Source organism: Diospyros lotus, chromosome 4 (assembly GCF_014633365.1).
Source record: "Diospyros lotus cultivar Yz01 chromosome 4, ASM1463336v1, whole genome shotgun sequence".
Taxonomy (NCBI): Eukaryota; Viridiplantae; Streptophyta; class Magnoliopsida; order Ericales; family Ebenaceae; genus Diospyros; species Diospyros lotus.
Window position 1 is genome coordinate 26,491,143 of NC_068341.1, and position 13,347 is coordinate 26,504,489.

The 13,347-nt window shown below is 34.8% G+C and overlaps 2 protein-coding genes across 2 annotated transcripts; both read right to left on the reverse strand.

Annotated features, from left to right (window-relative positions):
* Window positions 1–331: 331 nt before the first annotated feature.
* Window positions 332–5,732, reverse strand: LOC127799742 (disease resistance protein RUN1-like). The gene is given in 4 exon segments (XM_052333969.1): window positions 332–2,177; window positions 2,179–2,624; window positions 3,882–4,788; window positions 5,539–5,732. Coding segments are annotated over 4 exon segments (2,502 nt in total). The 5' UTR covers window positions 5,583–5,732; the 3' UTR covers window positions 332–1,072.
* LOC127799743 (disease resistance protein RPV1-like) lies at window positions 5,595–6,044 on the reverse strand. Its single transcript, XM_052333970.1, has one exon. It carries the CDS (start codon window positions 6,042–6,044, stop codon window positions 5,595–5,597), a length of 450 nt encoding a protein of 149 aa, XP_052189930.1.
* Between the last annotated feature and the right edge of the window lie 7,303 nt (window positions 6,045–13,347).

The window sequence follows — 13,347 nt, forward strand, 5'->3', positions numbered from 1 at the left end:
ATTTCAACCCACAAATGCCACTTGGAAGACTTGTAAGTTTTTTGCAATCCCGTAGACTAATAAGTTAAAGATTATTGAGATGTTCGACTGGTAATTCCTTCACACAAGTCCCACCCAAATCAAGCTTAATTAAGCATTCCGTAAGAGCTAAGACTTTAGAAACATTTTTGAATTTTGTGCAACAGAAAGAACAAGTTGTTTAAGGGATTTAAGCCAACAACCCGTAAGAAAAACCTTAAGATATTTGCAGCCCCTCAAATTTAAGAGCGTAAGCCTTTTGATAGCTTCAATGGATGGGTCAATCTCAACCAAGTCATACAACCTTTAAGAATCAATTCCTTAAGATTTGCTACCTGTGTAAAATTTAGGCTCTTGGTTATGCATAGTGAATAGTTGAGTTCAACGTATTTCAACTTGTCTAGACACTGTCATAGATTTCAATAGATAAAGTTTATCAGGATAAATAAGATTCCAGTAACGTGAACATAAATAATAAAAAAAAAAAAAGCAATAGAATTTATTTTACTCATACTATTCTTCCATTCCAAGGTTGTTTCAAACGGCTACCCAACATTTTTAGTATGATAAGGCTATCCGGTTGAAAATTTGATGGCAAGTATTTTGAAGGGTATCCGTCCCAATCAAGAAGGCGTAAATCGTTGGAGAGGTAGTCGAGACCATTAGTAATCTCGCCACATTCTTTCATATCACAACAAGAGTGAGATTTATATACCAATCAATGCCAAGTTGAAAACGGTTGGTGGAGTCTAAATTTTGACAACCTGTCTCTGATAACAAGTCACCTAAAATTGTAATGATTCAACTGGAGAGAAATTCTCATCATTTGCTCCAACCCATAGGGGCTTAGGGTAAATCATGGTATCCCAAATTTGTGGGGCATGGAACCGTGCATTCACCCTAGCTATAGGCTGTAGCCATGTAAATGAAGCAGCAGCGTCAATGAACTGAGGGATGGGAAAAGTAGATAACAAAAAAAGAGAGAAGGCCTGACAGAAAAGGTTCGTTCAGCAAATGTACCATACCTGGCCGTCAATACAGCTTTCCACCTTGCTTATAAGGTTGTAGTTAATTGAATTTTTGCCAAGTCAGCCATCAAATCCATATCCCTTGAAAGCGGAGTAAATTTACCTGCCAAATAATATTTATGGTCTGTGTCTTGTTCATTCCACTCCAGTGCATTCCACCATTCCTCCTCTCCTTTAAATACATCCAAATTTCTGCTGGAAACATCTCTACTAGAAAGTATATTGAGCTTTGGGCAATAGAAGATGACCATGCTCTCTAATCTTGCGGCGATGCACAACCCGTTGGAGATGTTGACCAGTTCTGGTAGCTCGAGAAGTGATAACTTTTTCAGGCTTGGGAGATATTCATCTGATGTTGAGTTGGAACATTCAGGACTCACTAGGCTACTGATTTTGGGGCAGTCTTCAACTATGAGCTCCTTCAAGTTTTTAAGATTATCAAGAATTTCTTTTGTAAAAATGGTAGTCAAACTGAGGCATGTATGCAAGGCCATGGACTTCAAACTAGACAAACACGTCTTACTAATTCGCCCTCTGCAAATGCTCTCCAATTTCTTCATGTAGTGAATACTTAAGTACTGCAATGAACTCAGCACACTTTCTTCTTCACACTCAGATTCAGATTCATCGCTATCATCTTCTTCCATATCTACTTGACAAATCTGTTCAGAATCAATGATGGTTTGCAGCTCATTACATTCAGCCAAGCAGCAAAACTTCAGGTTAGACATATTCCTAAGGCCAAGCTCAGATAGATTCTTAAGAACCCAATGACGTTCTAGTGCAACAGCACTGACGCGTTTCAATAACTCGGAAATTTGGGGCATTATACCTTCACCATTCATATACTTGAAGCCTTTTTCGAACTTCTCCAAATTATTGAATTCCACCTCAAGTTCATGTGGTATACGAGATAAGAAGCAATAATGTCCAACAATGAGTCTGAAGCATTCTAGTGCTGGATGTATCAATGTTGTCCCGTACCATCTGATGTGCATCAATGCTTCAACATTGGGCAAATACAATTTAAGAGTGTTTAGACATTCAAAGCTAGCTAGTTCACTTAAAATGCTTGTCACTTCAATATCCCACCAATTACCATCCGGATGCACATCAATGCTTAGTTCTTTAAATTGAGTTCGTTCTGAGTTCTGACAGGTACTTCATTGGAACTATTCTACTTACATCCTTACTTTTCCGTATAAGGTTTGCACGTGCATTTAAGGTAACCTTCAAGCTTCTCAATTGGTCAATCTTCCCAATTTCCTCTGGTAAATATGATAATGGAGTACCTTCAAGATCAAATAATTCAAGTTTCTCAAGTTCACCAATTTCAATTGGTAATTCCATTAATAGATCACAACCCCGCAGAAAGAACTCTTCTAGGTTAACCAATTTGGAAACAGACTTTGGCAAGCACTTTATGCTGGTACATGACAAATTCAGGACTTTGAGGGCAGGCATGCACAAAAAGAACGAGGAAGGAATTACCATCAGATCATAGTTTTGCTGCAAGGATAACTTTTCCAGAGAAGGACAATAAGGACATTCTGGCAACTCAGACAACTTGCTATTCATCTGGTTTCACTCCTTGTCAACCCACTCAACCATCTCTGGTGTCTTTGTTAGGAGATATTTCTACAAAAACAGGAAAATAAAAATTTCTTTTAAATTTATTATATGAGTGGCCTATGCAGCCGTCCTATATATCACTCTCAAGTAAAATAATAAAAACTTATATATAAAAGACATTTTGAAAAAAAAAAACTTTATATACCAAATAAGTATTCGCTTAAATAATAAAAATGATAAGTTTCCTAAGAATAGAAAACTATGGTCTCCACTGGTTCTGTCCCCTAACAAACAAGCAGTAAAAATAAGAAACTGAATCTTAAAGAAAGGGAAACGCAGCTTTTATCCTTAAACAAACAAAGTGAATGTTGTGCAAAATAATCTATTTAAATATGTTCCATTCTATTGGGAGCAAAAAATAATATTATACAAGTTTAAGTTTTGTGATGACATGATGACTCATAATTTAACAGGCAAAGATTTTGTTAGTCTAGTTACACAATGAAGTTTGACCAAGCACGCGTGAGAAGATATTGTTAAAAGTAAAAACAAAAATATAAAAAATAAAGATACCCCTCACTGGACAAAACTAGGCTCTTAGATGATAAGATAATTAACACATTCAACCCACAAATGCCACTTAGAAGACTTGTAAATTCCTTCAGGTGTATAATAGCAGTAAAACCAGCAAAAAGTTTTGAGCAGCCAGAAACAATCAAACTTGCAAGACGTTTCAACCCACAAATGCAACTTGGAAGATTTGTAAATTCTTTGAAATCTAGCAGACTAATAAATTGAAGATTGCTGAGATGTTCAATTGGCAGTTCCTCTACACAAGTCCCACCCAAATCAAGCTCAATTAAGCATTCTGTAATCGCTAAGACTTTAGAAACAGTTTTGAGTTTTGAGTAACCGGAAAGAACAAGTTATTTAAGGGATTTAAGCCAACAGCCTGTGGGAAGAACCTAAAGATATTTGCGGGCCCTGAACTTTAAGAGTGTAAGCCTTTTGAGGGCTTTAATGGATGGGTCGATCTCAGTCAAGTTAGTACAATCTTCAAGATTCAATTCCTCAAGATTTGCTACTTGTGTAAAATCTAGGCTCTTGGTTATGCATGGTGAATATATGAGGTCAACGTATTTCAAATTGTCTAGGATCTTGCATAGATACCAATGGACAATGTTTATCAAGATAAATAGGATTTCAGTAACGCGAACATATATAGTAAAAAAAAAAAAGCAATAGGATTTATTTTACTCATACCATTCTTCCATCACACTGTCGTTTCAGGCAGCTACTGTGCGCTTGAAAATTTGGTGGCAAGTATTTTGAAGGGTATTTGTGCCAATCATCCAGTCCGTCATAGCTTAATTTGAGCACTTTCTGAATATCTGGATTAGGTTCTTGTCTCAATCTATGGATTGCACTCTGCCATTCTTTTACCCCTCTGCCAATTAGAAAACAGCCCAAAACTCTAAGAGCCAGCGGAACTCCTTGGGCGTAATCAACTACACTTTTTATGAGATGCTCAAAACCTGGCGTTGGCTTGTTGTTCCAGAATGCTTTACAACAAAATAGCTTAGAAGCTTCCTCATCATTTAGTCCCTCAACGTTGTAGACACGACTTTCTGGACCATATCTGGCAAGTAAATGACTGTTTCTGGTCGTTATTATAATTCTACTTCCACGACCAAACCAATCAAGTGTACCAACAAGGTCATCCAGCTGATTTGAATTGTCTATATCATCCAAGACTAAAAGAACCCTCTTATTCTGTATCGCGTTCCTTATTGCCCCAAGCAAATCAATATTTCTTATTTTTATATCACTGTCTGAGACCGAGCAGATATCAAAAAAAAGAGATTTTTGCAATAACTCCAAACCATGTTTCTCAGAAGTTTTTCTGACATTTGCAAGGTAGCAGCTAACATCAAACCGAGAACGAATTCGGTGATAAACAGCCTCGGCTATAGTAGTCTTTCCTATACCACCCATTCCACATATCCCTACTATACGTGGATCATCCAAATCCAGCCCCAATTCTAATAGTGATATCACTTCTGCTGTACGAGGATGCAGTCCAACAACATCTTCAACAACGCTTGAATGATTATCTCCCAATCTATTTAGAATATGAATGGCAATGTTTCGGACAAGTTTTGCTTCAGTCCTGCCCATTAGATGAGTTTAAGATCTCAAAGACAGATCATAATTAAGATATTCTCAATCATAATATAATGCCAGTAATCACAAAATATATAATTATATTTTCATCAAATTTTAGACGGAGGCATGGTAGATAGGTAACCCATAAACATATTGATTGAGAAAATATGTACCTAGACATAATCCAATTCTTTTGGTTCAATTTATTTTTATTTTTAGTGTTCTTTGTTTGACGTGAGATAATTGCAGCGGAAGTAACACATTATAATGAATTAATATTGAATATTAATATCCATGAAAATTCCAACTACCAGCAATTACCAAAGAACTGTCAGATTAAAAATGCTAAATCAGAAAGGACTCCTCTGTTGGGGGAATGGAGGCAAAACATTGAAGCCTCAATAACCACCACATGATATTTAGATTCCATCTAGATCTAATAGGGGCCAAATGCAAAAGATCCATTTATAATTGAATTTCACTTGGATATTATCAAATTCAATATGGTATTAAGCTAAATTCATTAAATAATATAACTATTTTGGATTAAAATTTAACTATTTTAACAAGAAATTAATTAAACACGATGACATATTCTCCTTTTTCTAATTTTCTTGCTATACGCGACGACATGTGTTACGATTCTACTTATTTATATTATCATATGAGTATAATATATAAAATATTATATATACAAGCACAGAGTTAATTAATATTTGAAAAAAGATTTGACTTGTTGAGAGGTGGTGTTTACCCGTGCGTTTCCGAATCCCACCCAGAAATGTTGGCTACTTCCATCAGAGCATTCCTCTATCTCTGCACCTTCTCTTCACTGGAATATTGTTCGTGTTTGGCGAATACTTCTCCAACGCTCCCTCTTTGTTTTCGTAAATCCGAGGGATCTACTTTGTAGAACACCGGCAAAACGGTGAGCGCCCTCGTCTTCTGGCACTCGATGATGTGAACGAGTTCCTCCAAGCACCGCGTTGAAGAAACGTAGTTCTTGGAGAAAACAACCACGGCAAATCTCGACTCTTCGATGGCTTTCAGGAGCGTCGGAGAAATCGATTCACCTCTCTCGAGCCTCTGGTCATCCTTGAACGTGAAAATGACCTTCTCATGCAGAGCCGAATAGAGATGGTCAACAATACCGTTTCGGGTGTCTTCGCCTCTGAAGCTCAAGAAGACATCGTATTTCCATGAACTAGACCTAGAAGGGAGAGAAGCTCCGTCCTGCAATTGGGTGTTGGTGGAAGCCATTGTTCTCCGTTGCGGGTCTTGATATTATAGGAAGCTATAGTGGTAGAGCTTTAATGGCGGACGGAGAAATCCAAAGTCGAGACAGGATATTGAGGAGAGGAACTGCAGAGAGCAGAGAGCAGAGAGCAGAGAGCAGAGAACAGGGAGGAAGTGAAGAAGAAAGGGTACGTGAATTGAAGAACACGCGGCTACAGAAACGAGGGAGATGATGCGCGCGTATATATTGAGATGATGGATTAAACCCTAAAGTCTAAAAATAAATAATATAGAAAAATTAAAATAATATAATATTAAAAAATATATATCTATAAATTACACATAGTAATTTTATATTTTAATAACGTTACATAATAATATCATTATTAATTTTATTAAATATCTATTTTTTAATATACATAATTAAGTTATTATTTAATCATTAATCTTTAATTCGATTGTGCAACCGAGTCTTGATAAGTTTCATGACAGATTGTTATTCAATCATTGATTTTCAATTCAATTATGTAGTCGAATCTTGACAAACTTAATGATAGAAAATATATTTTCTATTATAGTTTCAAATATATAATTGATAAATTTGTAACAAAAAATAAAAAAATTAATTCCTTTAATTAAAATATAGTTAAAGAAATGGTCATGGGATATTAATATACGTAAAAGAAAAGTGGGTCAAATTTTCATATATCTTATTTTTTATTTTTGACCAATACTGAAAAAAGCACTGGCAGTCGTCAGCAACCACCATGACTGGTGGTTTTCGACGATCAAAGGCAACTACTCGACACCTTTATTCCCATCGACCAACATACTCAAAAATCAATAAAATCTAACGGCCAAATTTTGTAAATCTAAGCTTAAACTTCTGGCCAAACTCAATGCGCATAAATACACTGGGAATTGCCACTAGTCACCGTGATAGGTGATTTTTGGCAATAAGAGACAATCACTCGATACCCTTATCTTCATTGACTAATATATTTAAAATTTAATTTTTTTAAAAAATTTAGGGTGGGCATTTAGAAAAAAAAAATAAAAAATACTAAATTATTATATATAATAATTTTTTTTTAAAAATTCTCCCCACCCTTGGCTTCGCCACTGTCCGTCCCTCCCTCTTTCACTATCTCTCCCACATACACTCTCTTTCAAATCCATCACCAAAGCACTCTCTCTTTCCCTTCCTCCCTCTTTCACTATCTCTCCTACACACATTCTCTCAAACCCACCACCACCGCGAGCACCATCTGTTGCCGGCCCCCCTTTACCTACCATCGTCGTCGCTCCCCACCTTTGTTCACACCGTCTGCCGTCGTCTCTCCCTCTGTCGCTCGCATCGCCTCACCCCCACCATCGTTGCCCCCCCACACCGTCGCTCGGACCACCATCACCCCCCGCCAATCGCTCGCACCGTCTAGCTCCCACCCGTTGTCACTCTTCCATCTGCCGTGAGCAACCGTGGCCCTCCAACCTCCCGTCGTCCAGTCCTCTACCTCCAACCTTCGAGTCACTCTCTCCCTGGCGAATGCGTGACTACGACGAGATCATGGTGCCTCCACCTCCAGCCATCCAGTCCCCCACCTCCAGCTCGTTCTCTCTCTCTCTCTCCCCCACGCGAGTGCCTAATCGACAGCCAAAGATGGAGGCACCATGCTGTAGTCACCTCCGTTCATGTTGTGTATTGTATTTGAAAATTAAAATTTATGTAAATTTTGTTATTTTATTTAATTAAATTATGAGATATTTCAATTTGAGTAAAATTGAGTTTTACTATTTAGTCTTAAAATATTAAAAGATGGTGAAATTATATTGCCTCAATTTTGAATGTCCCAACATTCAATTAGAGAAAATAGCAAAATATCCCATAATTCAAAACTCAAATATCACTAAAATTGAAAATTTCCTATAATTCTTAATTAATTAGATAAAATAACAAAATTTATATAAATTCTAACTTTTTCAAATACAATACACAACATGAAATTAATTACATTATATAAATTATAATTTTTTAAGTACATGAATTCTATTATACAAAATTAATCACATTACAAATTCGGGTGATGCTCGATGAATGATTGTCGCTGAGCAAAGATTTCGATGATTAGAGGCTACCATTAGAAACATTGAGTGAATAAGATTAACACACGTAAAAATAAACTAGATTTAACGGTTAAATTGTTTTAGATCTGATTTTTAACTTTTGACCCCCAATTGAAAAATGCATTGGGCAGTCGCCAAGGGATAGTTGGCCGTCAGTTAGGCACTCATTCCGGAGAGAGAGAGAGAGAGAGAGAGAGAGAGAGAGAGAGAGAGAGAATGAGCTGGAGGTAGGGGATCAGATGGTCGAAGACAGAGCTGTTAGTTCTATGTAATGGCAAATATAGAGGGGGGTGAATTGGGATTTGGGTGATTTTAGAAAAACTTGAAGAATTTAGCTAAGCAGGAAACCAGGTTTCGAAACTTGAAGGAGTATGTTTCGAAACTGATTTCTCTGTTAAGTATGTTTCGAAACACAGGTGAGTATGTTTCGAAATCTTACTTACTGGAAGATATGTTTCGAAACCTTGTTCTCTGTTTTGCTTATTTTGAAACTTCTTTTACTTTTGAAAAACGATTCTTTTGACTACATAGATAACATCAATAAATCAGTAAAATGATCAAGACACAAGCACACGAGATTTACAGTGGTTCGGCACCCGCTTACTCCACTACCTTCAAGCTTACCCACTTGAAGGATTTTCAACCACAATCACTTTTCACTTAGTGATCAGCACACCAAGGGTTTTACCACGGTTCACCCTAAAACCTTACAAGGTGAGTTTTTATGGCTTAACTCAAACCTTTACCACAATGAGCTTTTTCGGGATAAACTCAAACCTTACAACTTATGAGTTTTAGGCTCAACTCAAACCTTTACAACTTTAAATGAGATAAGTAAAGTTTACCTCTTACAGCTCAATGGATTTGCGTAATGAAAATGACTTACCAAAACACAGCTATACAAATCTTTTTGGTTTGAAGGTTGGAGAGCATAAATGAAAGAATGCTTTAGCGTGCTTATCCTTTTTCACTTCACACAACACACTTTGAAGATGGATACAAAGGATCTTCGTTGAAACCCTTCTCAACTGTTTTCGTTCACATGTGCTTGTGAGTGTAACTTGTGTCTCTTTTGAGTATAGATAGATAAGTGCTGGCTCTTTCTTGTCTTTAGTGTTCTCCCTTTGCATCTTTGAAGACCTGCTATATATATGTTGAAAAACAAAGTTCTGACTTAAAAATAGCCGTTAGAGACAAGTTCAGGAAAATAGGTTTCGAAACATACATACTGTGTTTCGAAACATCATAGAACTAGATCAAGGTTTCGAAACATGAATCTTAGGTTTTGAAACATCACAGCTTCCAGTTGGACAAAGCACTTAAAGACATAGACAAGTGGGAGACAAGATTCTAAAGGAATCTCATGTTCATTAGAATATAAAATAGGTCTCCACTCAACCATTTAATAAATCAATTTGCAGGGCATGGAGAAATCATTTTAAAATGAATTTAAAGCCTTTTTGTTTAAATAAATATTCAGCTCCCATGCTGCCTTGTTTTGAAAATATTCTACTGACATATAGTCAGAAGTTTCGAAACATAGATGAGAGGTTTCGAAACATGCTTTAAAAACTTCTTTCAAAATATTAAGCAACTTATAAACGATTGATTGTTCTGCAGGCAGAGACTTAGGTTTCGAAACATGATAGGGTAGGTTTCGAAACATGTTTCTTAAAATCAGTATAGGTTTCGAAATATGATATGCAGATTTAGCAAACAATGAAACCTATAAGAGCAGTGTTTCGAAACATGGACACTTGATTTCGAAACATCATACAAGCATTTGGATTCTTTCAAACATACAAGCTTTACAGCCTAAAAACTCTTTATGTATTGTTTCGAAATATGACAACCTATTTCGAAATATGATTTTATTCAAAGACAAATTTCACAACAAACACTTTTTCTCATATACCAAAAAATATGATACAACAAGAGCACCATGATACCTCTACCTCTGGCTGCCGGTCAGGCACTCGCATGGGGGACTGGATGGCTGAAGGTTGGGGGGCCACAGATGCTTGCAGCAGAGGGAGGGGTGACAACGAGTGAGGGCAATGGTGGTCCTAGCAACGGGAAATGGGGCGATGGTGGTCTGTGGTCGATGGTGGGGGTGAGGCAGTGAAAGCGACAAAGGGAGGGACAACGAAGGACGATACTCGCGGCGATGGTGGGTTTGAGAAAGAGTGTTGTGAGAGAGATAATGAAAGAGGGAGAGAGAGAGAAAGAGCTTTGGTGATGGGTTTGAGAGAGAGTGTGTGGGAAAGATAATGAAAGAGGGAGAGAGTTTAAATGGGCGAGATTCAAAAAGCAAAAAAGATGAAAAATTAAATAAAAAACAAATTTAAAAAATTCAATAAAGGTTTCTCTAAATCTTTCTAGACAAATAGCTTAATCCAAAAATTATTACTCTCAGAGAATTGGTTGAATGGTAAAAGGACAAGCAATATGTTGATGTAGTTTGATGGATCATGAGTTTGATTCTTCCCTTACATAAGAGCTAAAAATTCAACTTATAATTTATTTCTCCTTACAAAATCGAAGATGTGAACATAAAGAACCGTATAACCACGATCATCCAAGAGAATAAAATTATTGCATTACAACCCGCGAAGCCCCTAACTTTGGCCAAGTCACTTGGGGGGGGGCCTCAAATTTGAGCATGGATTAGACAACGTTAATAACAATGCTTGCAGTTCCAATACGATTGGGTTGTGTGCAATGTGCGCCGTGAACTATAGAAATTTCCCAAAAATTTCAATCAAAATATTTGAACTAATTATAATAAGCTTATAGATATACATGTAAATAAATAAACTTATGAATTACAATCATATTCTTTTTATCAAATAGACTTATTGTTAATAGATTAAAAATATTACTTATTATATATTTATTATATTAATTTTTGTGCAATTTTAAAAAAATATATAATTAAATATATCACTATCAATAGATTAAATTTAACTGATGTTGAATTTTTTAAATTTAAAAACTCACTTCATCAAGCCTACTTTTTTATTTAAATCGTAATAAATTTAGAATATAAAATACGTAATAAATTTAGAATATAAAATAGATATATATTTTTTAATTCAACCAATATTTTTAAAATATATACAATTACTCTATATGAACAAGAAGAGAAAATTACACTCGTTCAATAGTTTAGAGTAATTGTTAAAAAAAAAAAAATAGTATTTAAAAAAAATATAAAAGAGTACTTAAAGTTTAATAGTTTAATGTTGTTAATTAACTATTATTAAATTTTATAAAAAATTAAAATATCCTTATGCCGAAATTTATTTTCCTCTTTTCTTGTCATTTCTCTCTCTTATATATCTCATATATTGTGTTCTCATTTATCTACTGTCAATGAACAATGATAACGACTAGAATCAACAATGAACAATGATAACAACTAGAATCAAGAGAGAAACAACAATGACCACAAATATCGACGACAATGAAATCTGTTCATAACGATAGTAGCGACAATGAAAGTAAAGGCATCTTTTTTTTTTTCTCTCTCTTTGACTTTTTCTTTTTTTTCCCTCTCTCTCTTTCACTTTTTTTTAACCTAAGACATGAGTTCAGATAAAAGGTTTCATTATCTGATTTCTTCAATTTTTTTCATTTTTTTTCTTATTTCTCATTTTCTTCTTCAAATTCAAAGTACATTACAGATAATCAATTCTAATTATTGTTGTAAAACTACCTAAACTACATTAGAAATAAAAATTGAATTTATAATATTTAAAGACTTATAAATAATATTTTGAAATTCTTCTGCTACTAAGATATCATGGCTAACAATATTCTTTTTATTACAGTTAATAATATTTTTAATCAAAGAAAATACTCAATAACTGGGAAAAGCGTATAAATTTGAAGACAAGAGACGAAAGTTGCAATATGAATGTAGTAAGCTACCCCCTTGAAAAGGAATAGAATTATTGCATTACAAACTGGAAAGCCATGAACTTTAGCTTTCTATCAATACTTTTATGTAAGGTTTGTTAAATAAGATAAAAATTAAAAAAATAAATATAAAATATATTTTAGACTTTTATTATTTTTAATGTGTTTGGTAAATTTATCTGGTAATTCTTAAAAAAAAAATCACGTAACTTTTTATCTATTATTTTTCAAATATACTTATCTCTCTTTTCTCATCTCTAGATATATATATCTTAAACCTTATAGATAAGAAAAATTAAAGCAAATGTCTTTTAGTACATTTTAAAAAATTTAACAAATAATTTGATAAAAATCTTAAAATATTTTTAATCTTATTTTAATAATTTTATATTTTAATTTAAAAAAATATTTTAACCTTATTTTAATATAATCATTTTATCATAATTAGTATTTATTTTTATTCACTGCACATAATGTGATATTCGCTATAAATTTCCTTAAAATGACTGACGTAGCAATCACTGGGTCAGCAATTGGGGGATTTTTACTTTTTACCATCAAGGGTCTGTTTAATTGGCCATCTTTTCTATGAAAAATGGTCATTTTTACCCAAATTATAACTTTTGAGGTGTTTGATTGGTCAAATTTTTCTTGAAAAATATTTTTTCACTTGTGGTCACGTGATGTTATTTTTCCATTTTTGCTGGATTTGGTTTTCTCATGGGGTAGATGCAATTTTTCATAGAAATAGAAAAATCCAGGCCTTCCCCTTCCATCATCGCCTATCAGCGGAGAAGAGAAGAATCGGCCAAATCCAGATTCGACGATTGTAGCGGCTGTCGGTGAGCAGAGAGTAGTGGCCATCGGTGACTTGTAGAACATAGGCAACGACGAAGGCATGGGTGGTGACTGGAGAAGACGTATGTGATGGCCATGGCAATGGCGGCGATGATCACTACAAGAATTTTGGATTTTAGCCACGAATATTTTCGTCGCTTAAGCTCAAGAATCCGTCGCTAAATCAGTTTAACGATGGATCAGCCACAGAAGACATCCATCGTTGAAGTGCTCGTTGCTAAATTTTAGTAGTAATGGATCTGTTGCTAATTTAGCGACGGATCAGCGATTGAAAAGTTTTCATTGCTAAATATAATTTTTTTAAAATTTAGTGACAAAAATTTCTATTGCAATTCTGTCTTCAATTCAGTCATCCCATATGGCGACCAAATTAAACAGCAACGGAAATTTTTGTCACTAAAAAATAAAATATATAAATAAAAAA

Bases quoted from the DNA above. Each gene is read 5' to 3' on its own strand.
- LOC127799743 (XM_052333970.1), bottom strand. From the start codon at position 6,044: ATGGCTTCCACCAACACCCAATTGCAGGACGGAGCTTCTCTCCCTTCT.